General features: G+C 63.6%; 3 protein-coding genes across 4 annotated transcripts; 1 reads left to right on the forward strand and 2 right to left on the reverse strand.

The window, feature by feature from the left end:
- The first annotated feature begins 9 nt into the window (after positions 1–9).
- On the forward strand, positions 10–2,909 carry STK16 (serine/threonine kinase 16). Of its 2 annotated transcripts, none has more exons than XM_042808512.1 (7): positions 10–121; positions 1,177–1,396; positions 1,477–1,610; positions 1,687–1,807; positions 1,891–1,986; positions 2,064–2,185; positions 2,290–2,909. In XM_042808512.1, exons 1-7 carry the CDS (start codon positions 36–38, stop codon positions 2,426–2,428), a joined length of 918 nt encoding a protein of 305 aa, XP_042664446.1. In that variant the 5' UTR covers positions 10–35; the 3' UTR covers positions 2,429–2,909. The 2 variants fall into 2 exon arrangements, with proteins under 2 accessions (XP_042664446.1, XP_042664447.1); XM_042808513.1 differs by having other exon boundaries at positions 34–91.
- A 1,078-nt stretch (positions 2,910–3,987) lies between these two features.
- Positions 3,988–7,825, reverse strand: LOC116959606 (tubulin alpha-5 chain). The gene is made up of 4 exons (XM_042808479.1): positions 7,726–7,825; positions 5,890–6,112; positions 5,239–5,387; positions 3,988–5,038 (listed from the first exon to the last, which is right to left on the reverse strand). The coding sequence occupies exons 1-4, from the start codon at positions 7,726–7,728 to the stop codon at positions 4,067–4,069; spliced, it is 1,347 nt and encodes a 448-aa protein (XP_042664413.1). The 5' UTR covers positions 7,729–7,825; the 3' UTR covers positions 3,988–4,066.
- A 1,793-nt stretch (positions 7,826–9,618) lies between these two features.
- LOC116959594 (tubulin alpha-5 chain-like) lies at positions 9,619–13,553 on the reverse strand. Its single transcript, XM_042808480.1, has 4 exons — positions 13,477–13,553; positions 11,125–11,347; positions 10,851–10,999; positions 9,619–10,668 (listed from the first exon to the last, which is right to left on the reverse strand). The coding sequence occupies exons 1-4, from the start codon at positions 13,477–13,479 to the stop codon at positions 9,697–9,699; spliced, it is 1,347 nt and encodes a 448-aa protein (XP_042664414.1). The 5' UTR covers positions 13,480–13,553; the 3' UTR covers positions 9,619–9,696.
- Between the last annotated feature and the right edge of the window lie 467 nt (positions 13,554–14,020).

Genomic DNA, 14,020 nt, shown 5'->3' on the forward strand with positions numbered 1-14,020 from the left:
TGACGCGCGGCGGCGGGCGATGACGCGGGCGGGCGATGGGGCAGGCGCTGTGCGTCTGCTCCCGCGGCACAGTCAGCGTGGGGGGCGTGCGGTACCTCCTGCTCCACCGCCTGGCAGAGGGGTCCGCGGGGGGGCTGGGGCACGGCGGGGGGCTCGGGGGGGTCGACGGGCCCGGGGGGGATGCTCGGGCATGGGGGGTGCTCGGGCGTGGGAAGGATGCTCGGGCGTGGGGGGGAGATGCTCGGGTATGGAGGGTGTTCGGGTATGGGGGGGGGGGGGGATACTTGGGTATGGGGGGGTACTCGGGCATGGGGGATGCTTGCGCGTGGGGGGTGCTCGTGCGTTGGGGGGATGCTCGGGCATGGCGGGGTGTTGCTCGTGCATGGGTGCTCGGGCAGGGGGGATGCTTGTGCATGGGGGGGATGCTCGGGCCTGGGGGGTACTTATGCATGCGGGGAATGCTCGGGCACGGGGGCGGAGTGCTTGTGCATGAGGGGGGAATGCTCGGGAATGGAGGTGAATGCTCGGGCGTGGGGGGGTGCTCATGCATGGGGTTGGTTGGGTATGGGGGGTGCTTGTGCATGCAGGGGATCCTTGGGCATGGGGGGGGAGTGCTTGGGTCAGAGCTTATGCTCAGGCATGGGGGGATGCTCGGGCATAGTGGGTGCTTGTGCATGGGGAGTGCTCAGACCTGGGGGTGATGCTCAGGCATAGGGGATGTTTGGGCACAGGGGAATGCTCGGGGGTGGAGGTGATGCTTGGGCACAGGGGGGATGCTCAGGCATGTGGGGGTGCTTAGGCATGGTGGGGAAATGCTTGAGCACAGGGCGGTTTGGGCATGGGGGAGATGCTTGAGCACATGCATGGAGGAGGATTCTCATGCTGGGTGGCAGGGGGCGATCATGCCCAGGAGTGGGTGCTTGGACCCATGGGAGTGAGGGTGGTTGGGCCAGTGGGTTTGTTCATGCAGGAGGGGGATGCTTTGGGTGCCTGGCAGGTGCCCCCAAAGTGGGGGGAACATGCACGCCCGAGGGGTTCCCACGGAGAGGGTTGCAGGCACCCACTGCCCTCTGCCTCCCTACCCTGGGCAATCACAGTTGAGGCTGGGCACAAGGCCCCGACACGGGTGCCACAGCGGTGTGACACCTAGCCCACACCGTGCTCGACTCCTCGCAGGGGCTTCAGCTATGTGGACCTGGTGGAGGGGCTGCGGGATGGGCGCTTCTACGCCCTGAAGCGCATCCTGTGCCACGACAAGGAGGACCGCCAGGCCGCCCTGCACGAGGTGAAGATGCACGGCCTCTTCGACCACCCCAACATCCTGCGCCTGGTGGCCCACTGCATGGTGGAGAAGGGTGCCAAGCATGAAGCGTGGCTCCTCCTGCCCTACGTGAAGGTGAGGGAGGGCTCCCCTGGCCGCCCTCACCCCCTTGCTGCTGGGACCAGCAGCGGTGACCAGCTGCTTGTGTTTGCCAGGGTGGGACACTCTGGAGCGAGGTGCAAGCACTGCGAGAGAAAGGGACCTTCATGCCAGAGCAGCGGATCCTCCTCATCTTCCACGGCATCTGCTGCGGGCTGCAAGCCATCCACAGCAAGGGCTATGCGCACAGGTGGGGGGCCAGCAGCCCTGGCTGGGGGGGGTTAGCAGGGGGCCCAGCAGGTGTTTGGTGACATCCATCCCCACAGGGACCTCAAGCCTACCAATGTGCTGCTGGACGAGGATGACCGGCCTGTGCTGATGGACCTGGGCTCTATGAACCAAGCTCGCATCGAAGTCAGCAGCTCTCGGCAGGCCATGGCCGTGCAGGTGGGTGCCCTGCGACGTCAACCCACCAGCCCATCTCTGCCCCAAGCCCTTCATCCCCACCTTCACCCTCCTCCTCTCCGCAGGACTGGGCTGCCCAGCGCTGCACCATCTCCTACCGTGCCCCCGAGCTCTTCACAGTGCCGAGCCAGTGCGTCATAGATGAGCGCACAGATATTTGGGTAAGGATCTGACCCCCACCCCCTCCCCACCCCCTGTCCCACTGCCGTGGGGCTGCCCTGACCCCACTGCGCTTCAGTCCCTAGGCTGCGTGCTGTACTGCATGATGTTTGGGGAGGGCCCCTATGACGCCATCTTCCAGAAGGGTGACAGCGTGGCTCTGGCAGTGCAGAACCCCATCACTGTGCCCCCCACGACCAGGTGAGGGGCTGGGCAGGGTGACCCCACTCCCGGGCAGTCCCCTGTGCTGTGTACCACACGGACACCGCCCCCCCCCCCCCCTCCCCACGTCATCTTTCCTCCAGATACTCGGCTGCCTTGCAGCGCCTGCTCTCCTCCATGATGACGGTGAACCCCCAGGAGCGACCCAGCATAAATGAGGTCCTCCATCAGCTGGAGGGGCTGCAGCCAGCGCCGGCAGGCCAGGACACCACGCAGATCTGAGCCCAAACCAGGGGAAAAGCAGCTGCCCTCATCCCTGCGCGCCGCACCCCCCCCCCCCCCCGCCCCGTGGAGCCGTTGCAGAGGGGATTGCTGCACTCGGGGGAGAGCTGCTGCTGTGCCAGAGGTGTGTTGGATTTGGAGTGGTCTGTGCCCTGGATGCTGCTGCCTGGGACTTGTTCTGTGCCCCAGAACTGTGAGCGTGTGACCTGCTGCTAACCATGGGGCCCTTGCCAGCCGCTGCCTCCCCCCAGGGGTTGCAGAGGAGGATGCTGTGAGACACCCCCCACCCCACCCCGGGTGACGGCAGCCGCAGCCCCACAGCTCTGTGCCCCAGGAGGGTCGCTCCTGACCAAGGGCAGAGCTGCTGTCCGGGTCCCGGTGCAGTGCTGGAGCAAGGCGGAGGGGACCCAGCGCCCGCTCCGCTGCTGCTCTCAGCGCCGACGTTGCCTTGTGTTTGGAGTAAAAAAGATGTTCTTGCGGAGGTGTGGATGGCATGTCCCTGTCTGCAGGGAGGGGGTCCTGCCAGGGGCAGGCTGCCCAGGTTGAGCAGCCAAGCGTTGCTGAAGGGGAAAGGCTGCAGATGACAGCCCCGGCGGGGCGGCGTGGCCAGAGCATTAGCAGTAAGCGGGGAAAGTTAATCCCTGGCCCCAGCGCGCTCTTGATGGGAGTTCACACAACTGCAGCTGGGGCCAGGCGCGACTGTTCGGAGGCTCTGGGGCTGGGCACTGAGGGAAGGGGATCAGCACAGTGCAGGCAGGCAATGGCAGGGGTACAGGCAGAGCTTTTTGGCTGCCCAAGAGGGAGGTGGGTGCCCAGGCTGGGGAGATGCCAGATCTTGGAAGGCACGGACAGCGGCCCTGCTGCGGTGGGGGTGAGCAGAGCCTGGGGACAGCACAACCACCCCAGTGCTGGGGAGACCCCCCCCCAGCCCTGTGGGCACCGTTGGCCGGAGAGGCTCACTGGGTCACTCAGCAATTGGGCTGCTTGTGGAAGGCGGGTAAAAAAACAGAGATGGAGACAAGCAGTTTCACAGGGAGCGTTCCCCTCCTTTAATCCTCTCACCATAACAGAGCAGTAAAGCAGCCGCGGGGGTTCCTGCCGCGCTGGATGCCTTTGCAGCGAGCACCCGCTGCACCGCAGAGCCAGGGACGCCCCTTGTCCCGCGACAGGGGGGCCAGGCAGCTCCCACAGCTTCCACCACTATCCTTCCAGACAAGCCCACCTACCCTTGGGCTGCACATGGGGAGAAGTCCCAGCAGCTGCCTATCTTTTCCTGCTCAGGCTAAATCTGCCCCCCTGAGCTCCAGGAGACAGCGCGGGGCCATATATCACACAAGGAAGCGGTACCCACCCCCGGCTGGAGCAGTGAGAGGGGTGGGGTGTGTGCCACAGCCCCAGGGAGCGGGCCCGGGGGCTCTTACCTGCACAGGGAGCAAGCTGGAGCTGGAGCAGAGCGCTGGGAGGAAGCATAGCAGCACCAGCAGCAGAGCTGAAGCACTCACCACACACCTGACCTGGCAAGAAACCGATACGGCTGGGGGGTTAGTGGGAGACACAAAGGCTCTCAAACGGTTTATTGCAAAGGGCTTCTGCAGGTAACATGGGGAAGGAGCACGGTCCTTTTGGGCAGGAGCTGCTCTACTCCTCGCCTTCCTCTTCATCCTCGTAGGAGTCCAGGCCCACCTCCTCGTAATCCTTCTCCAGAGCGGCCATGTCTTCCCGCGCCTCGGAGAACTCCCCTTCCTCCATGCCCTCGCCCACGTACCAGTGCACGAAGGCTCGCTTGGCGTACATCAGGTCGAACTTGTGGTCCAGGCGAGCCCAGGCCTCGGCGATGGCCGTGGTGTTGCTCAGCATGCAGACGGCGCGCTGCACCTTGGCCAGGTCCCCCCCCGGCACCACCGTGGGCGGCTGGTAGTTGATGCCCACTTTGAAGCCCGTGGGGCACCAGTCCACAAACTGGATGCTGCGCTTGGTCTTGATGGTGGCGATGGCGGCGTTGACGTCCTTGGGCACCACGTCCCCACGGTACAGCAGGCAGCAGGCCATGTACTTGCCGTGGCGAGGGTCACATTTCACCATCTGGTTGGCCGGCTCAAAGCAGGAGTTGGTGATCTCGGCCACCGATAACTGCTCATGATAAGCCTTCTCTGCAGAGATGACGGGGGCGTAGGTAGCCAGAGGGAAGTGGATACGAGGGTAGGGCACAAGGTTGGTTTGAAACTCGGTCAGGTCAACATTCAGGGCTCCATCGAACCGCAGTGATGCCGTGATGGACGAGACAATCTGGCTGATGAGTCTGTTCAAGTTGGTGTAGGTTGGGCGCTCGATGTCCAGGTTCCTGCGGCAGATGTCGTAGATGGCCTCGTTGTCCACCATGAAAGCACAGTCCGAGTGCTCCAGGGTGGTGTGGGTGGTGAGGATGGAATTGTAGGGCTCCACCACAGCGGTGGAGACCTGTGGTGCGGGATAGATGGAGAACTCCAGCTTGGACTTCTTGCCGTAGTCAACAGAGAGTCGCTCCATCAAGAGGGAGGTGAATCCAGAGCCAGTGCCACCTCCAAAGCTGTGAAAGACAAGGAATCCCTGGAGCCCTGTGCACTGGTCAGCCTGCGGAGAGAGGCACAGGAGGTGATTGCTCTGAGATAGTTTTCTTTGTGAATACCTGATTGTTCAGAAGTCCTTTATGACCTTCATCCGTGCCATGGGCAGCTGCAGATCCCACCCAGGGCTTGCAGTGTGCTCTGAGCCCCAGCAGGATGCTGGAGCCCAGCCCCGGGGGGACACGTCCCCCCTCTGTGGTCACCTACCAGCTTCCGGATCCTGTCCAGCACTTGGTCGATGATCTCTTTGCCGATGGTGTAGTGCCCACGGGCGTAGTTGTTGGCGGCATCCTCCTTGCCGGTGATCAGCTGCTCGGGGTGAAAAAGCTGGCGGTAGATTCCGGCCCGAACTTCATCTAGGAGAGAGCAGGGGACGGCTGAGTCTAGTGGAGGCTGTTGGTTTGAGCTGGCCGCCAAGCAGCCAAGCGGGTGCCAGCACCCATCCCTCACCCGGCTCCGCCTGCCAGGGGCACGGCCAAGGACCCACACGTCATCCTGGCCACCACCGGCATCAGGTTTCTCTGGCAGAGGGAGGTGGCTGCCACCTCCCTGCACAGGAGCTCAGCTTCTCCCACCCATCGTGAGCTGCCTGCCCACAGCATGGGGCGGCACTGCCGGAGCTGCCGTGCCGGTTGGGCTGGTTTCTTTCCATGCACATGTGGCAGCAGAGATTAACAGCACCGCTGTCTCTAGGACGCTTCAGGAACAAAAGCTGGTGCTCAGGTTTGTGGCTTCTCCTGGGGAAAGGAGGGCCTTCAGGTTGAACCTGGTGCAGGATGCTGCCAGCAGACCACGGGCACCAGCCACTTGCTACCCACCCAGGGGTGCACCCCAGGCTGTGCGAATTCCAGCACTCACCGATCACAGTGGGCTCCAGGTCCACGAAGATGGCCCGCGGGACGTGCTTCCCAGCCCCGGTCTCGCAGAAGAAGGTGGTGAAGGAGTCGTCCCCGCCGCCGATGGTTTTGTCGCTGGGCATCTGCCCGTCGGGCTGGATGCCGTGCTCCAGGCAGTACAGCTCCCAGCAAGTGTTGCCCATCTGGACGCCGGCCTGGCCGACGTGGACGGAGATGCACTCGCGCTGGGGAGGGGGAGGCAGGGTCAGACCCCGGCACAGATCTGTCCTGCCTGTCCCAGGGAGGGCTCTGCCTGGTGCCAGTGCCCCATGACCACCTGCACGGGACCTGCCCTGGCCAGTGGCCCCAAGGAGCTCATTTTCCTTGGGGTGACCTCCCACATGTGCCTAAGGGCCTCCACACAGCTGTCATTGCCCTCGGCCACGCACAGGCACCATGCCGGGTCAGGAGCCGGCCCTGGCATCCCTCCCACTCAGCTTGCATTAGGAGCCACCAGCCCCACGGACTCTGGCCAGGGCTGTCCTTCAGCAGCGTGGGGAGCAGGGCCTGGCCCAGCTCCCTTGCCCCCGCCACCTTGCCAGGCTCCCTGGCAGCCTCAGCACCTTTCCCATCCACAGCAGCCTGGCGAGGTGCTGAGCTGAGCAGGCACATCCTTAACCCGTGATGTGCAGCGGAGTCAACTCCTCCGCCCGCTGCCCCAGAGACAGGGGTAGCACTCAGCCTCCTGGGACAAGGGGCCTTGGGGATGCAGGGGCAGTGGGGGGTAGGTGGGGGGGGGGCTATCTGTGAAGCCCAGCAGCCTGCGAGGCAACACAGAGACTCCCCAAACTGTGCAGTCCCAATCCCAAGTTGCAAACCCCAAGTGGGGCAGAAGTGCTGGGGGGGCAGGACATGAGCTGGAGATGTCCCTCCTGCGCTCCCATCCTGTGGGTGCAGGTGCTCCACTACCCCTGGCATCCCTCCTCTGCTACCCCTGCCATCCCTGCTTTGCTCCTCCTGACATCCCCACTCCCGCGGGCACGACACCACGACTCAGCCTGGGGGTCCCAGAGCTCTTCGCTCCTGTATTCCCCAACTGTGTAGAGCTCTGAGCCATGATGGGGTCCGTGCCCCGGTGCAGTGCCAGAGAATAGGGACTCCTGACTCCTCCGGGAGGGCCGGGTCAGCCTCAGCCCCCCAGGAGGAAGGGTGGCCCGGGGCAGGGTCCCCGGCAGGGCCCGGGCAGTGCTGCGGCGGGCGGGGCGTTGCGCTGAGCCTCCTGGCACGGCCCCGTCCCCCTCCCGAGCCGCTAAATATAGCCCCGGCCCCAGGCGAGGGCAGCGGCGATTGCTCGGTTTGGACAAGAGCCCCGGCCCGCTCCGCCGCTGCCAGACCCCCGTGGGACGGGACCGGGACCCCCCCCCCCCCCCCCCCACGCCCGCTCCCCGCTGCCAGCCCCGACGGGGCGCCCGCTGCCGCGAGGGGAGCCCCGCCGAGCACCCAGCTCCGGCCCCCGGTGCCCGGCTGGCGCCTCCACCCCCGACAGCTGTCCCCGTCCCTCCGCGGCCACCGTTCCCCAGCGGAGAGGTCACCCCCCTCCATCCCCAGCACCCCCCTCCGCTGCGGCGGCGGGGAGACCCAGGCGTCCCGGGACCGGTAGCGGGGGGGGAGGGGGGGGGGGCGCAGAAGAGGCGGGGGGCACGGTTGCTCCCGGACAGGGTCCGGTGGGGCTGCCCAAGGTCACGGCGGGGAAGGAGGGGGGAGCATCGCGGCGGCTCCGCCTTGCCCGGTGCTCCGGGATGGGGGGGGGGGGTGGGGGGGTGCCGGGTGCCCCCCCCGCCGCCCTGCCAGCACTCACCATGCTGCGGCTGGGGGGTCCGGGCTCTGCCGGCGGCTCGGTGCGGCGGGGCTCGGCGCGGAGCTGCGGCTGCTGCAATCCCCTCCGCAGCGCCCTCTTATAGGGGGGAGGGGCTTGCCGCCGCTGCGCCCCCTTCATTTGGGTACATTTGCATGCTGGGCGGGAGTACCTACTTCGGGGACAGCCTGGGTCCCTCCAGGCTGCGGAGGAACCCCAAGGTGCGCGGGCCCGGGGGATGCTCTCCCCCCTCTCTGCTGCGGGGGGGGCATCCAGCCAGGCTGTGGGCAGGAGCTCTGGGCTCCAGCTCTCAGGGGGGTGCAGGTGGTGCTCAGCCACCAGGACAGAGGCCGGAGCAGGTACAGCCGCCCCTACCCTGCTCTGCCACCAGCTCCCCCACACTGCAGGTCCCCGAGGATTTAGGGACACCCTGAGACCACCTGAGTCTCTAGAGTGGGAGAAAGGAGGAGAAACATGTTAGAGATACATGTCAGGCTCTGGAGCACAGGGTGCTCCCCCAAACATCCCTTTGCCATCGGTATTTTGGGAACCTCTGGCCAAGGGCTGCCCTTCTCTCTCGGTGGGGACAGGCAGGCAGTGCCACACACCTCTGTGAGACTGCAGATCAACATGACAAATCTGGGCTGGGGAGCTGGCCCAGCTACAAAAAAAAAAAAAAAAAAAAAAAAAGGTCATTGCAGCCTGTTTGCTGTTAATGATTTGTGACTACATTCAGAGAAGCAGCTCCATTTGAGGCCCAGCTAGTGCAGCTTCCCCCACCGAGGCTAGGGCTGATCCTGGTGCTGAGGACATGTGGACCACAAGCCAGGCCACGAGAAAAGTCCTTGCTGCCCGGGCATGGGCTCACACAGATGTCCCTGCCTCTGGGGACAGGGGCTCTGCTGCTCAGTGACATGCCAAGAGACACTGCTGTGTCCCTCTGCAGCAGGGTCCAGATCAGAGGTGCCGGATAACCTTTAGAAAAAAAAAAAGCAATAGGAGACGGCAGCAGAGTCAGGTCTCTGTGAAGATGTGGGGAGAAGGTGTCTCTGCAGTGGGATTACCCCTGGAGGAACAGAGTCCTTCCTTGCCCCACATTCAGACCTCGTTAAGGAGTGGATCAGAGCAGTGCCTGGCATGAGGGGCAGCGACTCCTGACCTGGCGCAGCCGCAGGCACCACTCGCTCTGAGCCCAGCGCTCTGGTCACGGGCACGGGGAACAGTGCCAGCAGCCCTGCGCAGTGGGACGAGCGCCTGGCTGTGCTCCAGCAATCAGTGCAGCCCCGGGCTGGCTCACGCTTTCCCCTCAGGCTGGCACGGGTGCCTGCTGGGAGGAGGAGGGCAGGGGAGGACAGCCCCTGTGGGTCAATATAGCTGGAGCATTAGTGGTAAACAGGGAAAATTAATCTCTGAACTCAGCGTGCTGGATAATGGGTAACAGAAATCTCCAGTTTGCAGCTGGAGCCAAGAGATGACTTTCAGACTTCTTACCCCAGGCAGGGCAGGGAGAGGGCTCAGCGTGGGGACAATCCAGAAGACGAGATGGGTCAGGCAGGCAGAGTGGGGGATGGCAGAGCGCTGGCAGAGCCAGGCAGGGAGTGGGCAGAAGTGCTCCCAGGCAGAGGATCCCATGCCTGAGGTAGGAGCTTCTCCTACCACATCAGCACTCCTCCGGATCCCTTTGATGGACATGCTTATGCACTTCCCCAGAACACGCCGTGTGTCCTGGCCACATCCCCCTGATACAGGGCTCTTACCTATGTGGGGAGCAAGCTGGAGCTGGAGCAGAGCGCTGGGAGGAAGCATAGCAGCACCAGCAGCAGAGCTGAAGCACTCACCACACACCTGACCTGGCAAGAAACCGATACGGCTGGGGGGTTAGTGGGAGACACAAAAGCTCTCAAACGGTTTATTGCAAAGGGCTTCTGCAGGTAACATGGGGAAGGAGCACGGTCCTTTTGGGCAGGAGCTGCTCTACTCCTCGCCTTCCTCTTCATCCTCGTAGGAGTCCAGGCCCACCTCCTCGTAATCCTTCTCCAGAGCGGCCATGTCTTCCCGCGCCTCGGAGAACTCCCCTTCCTCCATGCCCTCGCCCACGTACCAGTGCACGAAGGCTCGCTTGGCGTACATCAGGTCGAACTTGTGGTCCAGGCGAGCCCAGGCCTCGGCGATGGCCGTGGTGTTGCTCAGCATGCAGACGGCGCGCTGCACCTTGGCCAGGTCCCCCCCCGGCACCACCGTGGGCGGCTGGTAGTTGATGCCCACTTTGAAGCCCGTGGGGCACCAGTCCACAAACTGGATGCTGCGCTTGGTCTTGATGGTGGCGATGGCGGCGTTGACGTCCTTGGGCACCACGTCCCCACGGTACAGCAGGCAGCAGGCCATGTACTTGCCGTGGCGAGGGTCACATTTCACCATCTGGTTGGCCGGCTCAAAGCAGGAGTTGGTGATCTCGGCCACCGATAACTGCTCATGATAAGCTCTCTCAGCCGAAACCACAGGAGCATAGGTGGCCAGAGGGAAGTGGATGCGAGGGTAGGGCACAAGGTTGGTTTGAAACTCGGTCAGGTCAACATTCAGGGCTCCATCGAACCGCAGTGATGCCGTGATGGACGAGACAACCTGGCTGATGAGTCTGTTCAAGTTGGTGTAGGTTGGGCGCTCGATGTCCAGGTTCCTGCGGCAGATGTCGTAGATGGCCTCGTTGTCCACCATGAAAGCACAGTCCGAGTGCTCCAGGGTGCTGTGTGTTGTGAGGATGGAATTGTAGGGCTCCACCACAGCGGTGGAGACCTGTGGTGCGGGATAGATGGAGAACTCCAGCTTGGACTTCTTGCCGTAGTCAACAGAGAGTCGTTCCATCAAGAGGGAGGTGAATCCAGAGCCAGTGCCACCTCCAAAACTCCGAAACACAAGGAATCCCTGGAGGCCTGTGCACTGGTCAGCCTGTGGAGAGATCCAGGTAAGATTCCTCCAGGCACTGACTTTGATGGGGGGAAGTTTCAAACTTTTACTTAAGGAGCCACAGATCCCTCCCAGAGCACAGCAGGGTTCACACCATGCTCCCACCCCAGCAGGATGCTGGAGCCCAGCCCCGGGGGACACGTCCCCCCTCTGTGGTCACCTACCAGCTTCCGGATCCTGTCCAGCACTTGGTCGATGATCTCTTTGCCGATGGTGTAGTGCCCACGGGCGTAGTTGTTGGCGGCATCCTCCTTGCCGGTGATCATCTGTTCAGGATGGAAGAGCTGGCGGTAGACTCCTCCCCGAACCTCATCTAGGAGAGGTTGGTATAATGTCACAGATTTTCTGACTGGCCTGGGGAAAGGTGGCAAGAGCCACCCTAGGGACTGTCCCACAGTGGATTATTCCCAGAGATAGTGACCACTGAGCTGCACTCACCGATCACAGTGGGCTCCAGGTCCACGAAGATGGCCCGCGGGACGTGCTTCCCAGCCCCGGTCTCGCAGAAGAAGGTGGTGAAGGAGTCGTCCCCGCCGCCGATGGTTTTGTCGCTGGGCATCTGCCCGTCGGGCTGGATGCCGTGCTCCAGGCAGTACAGCTCCCAGCAAGTGTTGCCCATCTGGACGCCGGCCTGGCCGACGTGGACGGAGATGCACTCGCGCTGGGGAGGGGGAGGCAGGGTCAGAGCTCAGGCGGGATCGCAAGTGCAACCGCGGCAGAGATGCACAGCCCAGACCCTTGGCAGGTTGTGCAAGCCACGCCGCCCTATGGCCTGGGTACCTTGTGTCCATCCCAGCCTGCTGCCCTCTCCCACATCTGGCGCTCTGCCTCCCAGCACAGCACTGCCCCACCTCACGGGCCCAGGGAGATGCAGACCCAGCTGCTGGAGCCTGGGACACCAGGCCAGCACGTTCCCCTCCCACCCACAGCCCTGGGAAGCACCCAGTGAGCATCTTCTCCGTTGCTCAAACATCCGCTTGGCTTAAGGGCTGGGGACGGGCAGCAGTCCCCTACTCCAGCAACAAGGCTGAAAAGACAGAGCATCACCCGGGGGGCTGGGAGTTGAGGAGGTGATGGCACTGAGAACGGCTACCTGGCGGGGGGCGGGATTTGCAGCAGGGAACGGTTGCCATGCTCTGAGGCTCAGCTTCCCTAAATTAGCTCTGGAGGAGGAGGAAGTGTTAGCTGCTCTTCTTAACTGAACTGAAGGGCCGAAGTGGTAAGGTCCCTGAGCTCAGGGCTCCAAAGGCAGCCTCAGGCCCTGCTGGGGTGGGCTCTGCAGCCTCACTCCTTCTGGGTGAGACACCCCAAAGCCTTCAGCCCTTGTGACAAGAGCCAAAATATTCAGTGCCTCAGCCCTGCTGTTGCCAAGGACTTGGATGCGTCATCAGGTACAACTGAGGCAGAGGAACATCCAAACCAAACCGGATTTCCAGAGCCATGGGTGCCCCGCTGTGAGTCAGCTGGCAGGAAGCCGGTGGAGCCAGCCATTTTGCACTCAGGAGCACAGAAGCAACTGCTGTCCGAGGGAGTTGCACGGGTGGCAGCAAGTCCTGGCTCTCTGCACCTAGGGTGCTTTCCGTGCTGCATTTCAGAGGCAGCAGTGACAGTGAAGGATGACAGAAAAATAAGCCCTTGATACCCATGGTGAGAGGCAGAAGTCCATCTCCCCACCCTTTCCAAAGCTGAGGTGCAAGGAGCAGTGAAGTGACACCCCGCTTATCCCTCCCAGCAGGTCTATAAAGGTTTTGTAACACAAGGAGAAAATGGTAAATCCTGAGGAAGCTCCAGGATCCTCAGCAGAAGCACACAGCAAACACTTGACACAGCTGCAAGCACCCCTGGATGACCACAGGGAACAGGAGACAAGAAAGGACTCCCCGCCCTGGCCAAGGACCTTGCGAATCAAAGCGGGAGGCAGAGGGTTATGCTGCTCACTGCATTTCACCCTGCCAACACGCAGCAGCCAGGACTGGCTCTGTGGGACCCAGCGCTGACAGTAGGCTGGGCAGAGTTCAGCAGCGCCGGGGACACAGCAGTGCTGGTCACCAGCCAGCAGACTGCCTTCTTCACAGCAAGGTCTGGCTCAGGAAGGACAGGGAGCACGGCTCTACGGGGCAGCAGGCAGGGTGCCCGGGCACCCTGGGGCTGGGATGCTCTCCAGAGCAGCCGGAGAGCTCAGGAGCCAGGGCTTGGAGCAGGACCACAGCAGCAGGGCAGCCCCCAGCCTCACCCACAGTCATGCCCACCCACCCGAGGGCAGTGGGTGAAGCCACAGCTAGCTCCCGGGGCTCAGCTGTGGGTCTGCAGTGTGTGTGTGGGGGGGGGCTGGCAGAGTGGGCACACTCCCCCCAGTCAGAGATGTTACCACGGGAGATGGGCAGGAACCGCGGCTATTGAAAGGGAGGAGAGGTGAGAGGGTCAGCCGAAATGCCAGTCTCCGCACAGGGTGAGGTTTGGCTGGTGGCCTCCTTGCCTCGGCCGGGTCAGACGGGGGTGCAAGGGGCTGCTCAAAGGAAGGGAGGCCGCTGAGTGCTGGGGAGGGAGCAGCTCAGAAAAGGCTGGAGCCAGGCGAGCCCAGCGGGTGCGCCCCGCCGGCAGCTGCCCGCACCCCCTGGGCTCCCCGGGGTGAAGATTTGGGGGTCGCAACCTGCTCCGGGGCGGGCCCGGCGAGACGGGAGGTAAGGAAGGAGGGAGGGAGGGAAGGAAGGAAGGAAGGAAGGAGGGAGGTAAGGAAGGAGGGAGGGAGGGAAGGAAGGAGGGAGGGGGCAGCCCGGGGCCGGCACTCACCATGATGCCGCCTCAGGACCTGCCTTTCCCCGGGCTGCTGCAGCTCCACACGCCGGGACAGCCGCGCCGCCGCCGCCTTATACCGGGGGCGGCTCCGGGGCGGACCGCCCCGCCCGAGACGGTTCCGTACGTTTGCATAAATTTGCGTGCGTTGCCCATATTTGCATATATTTGCATAGCCGCGGCTGTGCTGCCCGGCAGCCGGCTGGGTGCGTTGGCCGGGCCACCGAGGAGCAGCATCCCCCGGGCCACCCCCTCCTCTGCCTCGCAGGGGTCGCGGGGGGCCCGGGGGTCCCCTCGAGGGAAGGGCACAAGGGTTGGTCTTGCTATGCTCGGTGGTCTTGGCAGAGGGGCTTCCACCGAAGGGCAGAGATGACACCTTATAGCTGGGTGTCCTGCTGGTACGAGGCACCATCCCGGCTTTAACCGGGACAGATTTGGGGAGCTGAGGAAGGAAAGTCAGCAAAGAACCCGGCTCAGGTCTTCCCTCCTGGTGGGTGGAGGTGTCGATGTGATCCCCCGGCGAGCATGGAGCTGGGTCTCT

Source organism: Tyto alba, unplaced genomic scaffold, assembly GCF_018691265.1.
Source record: "Tyto alba isolate M040663 unplaced genomic scaffold, T.alba_DEE_v4.0 Super-Scaffold_7, whole genome shotgun sequence".
Classification (NCBI taxonomy): Eukaryota; Metazoa; Chordata; class Aves; order Strigiformes; family Tytonidae; genus Tyto; species Tyto alba.

What these genes read in the sequence shown, in the direction of transcription:
- LOC116959594 (XM_042808480.1), bottom strand. An exon ending in CCTGGAGCCCACTGTGATCG is followed by an intron (nt 11,000 to 11,124) that starts GTGAGTGCAGCT and finishes AACCTCTCCTAG; the next exon opens with ATGAGGTTCGGGGAGGAGTC. An exon ending in TGGACAGGATCCGGAAGCTG is followed by an intron (nt 10,669 to 10,850) that starts GTAGGTGACCAC and finishes ATCTCTCCACAG; the next exon opens with GCTGACCAGTGCACAGGCCT.
- STK16 (XM_042808512.1), top strand. Translation starts at nt 36, where the DNA reads ATGGGGCAGGCGCTGTGCGTCTGCTCCCGCGGCACAGTCAGCGTGGGG. An exon ending in CTCCACCGCCTGGCAGAGGG is followed by an intron (nt 122 to 1,176) that starts GTCCGCGGGGGG and finishes GACTCCTCGCAG; the next exon opens with GGGCTTCAGCTATGTGGACC. An exon ending in TCCTCCTGCCCTACGTGAAG is followed by an intron (nt 1,397 to 1,476) that starts GTGAGGGAGGGC and finishes TGTGTTTGCCAG; the next exon opens with GGTGGGACACTCTGGAGCGA.
- LOC116959606 (XM_042808479.1), bottom strand. An exon ending in CCTGGAGCCCACTGTGATCG is followed by an intron (nt 5,388 to 5,889) that starts GTGAGTGCTGGA and finishes GCTCTCTCCTAG; the next exon opens with ATGAAGTTCGGGCCGGAATC. An exon ending in TGGACAGGATCCGGAAGCTG is followed by an intron (nt 5,039 to 5,238) that starts GTAGGTGACCAC and finishes CTCTCTCCGCAG; the next exon opens with GCTGACCAGTGCACAGGGCT.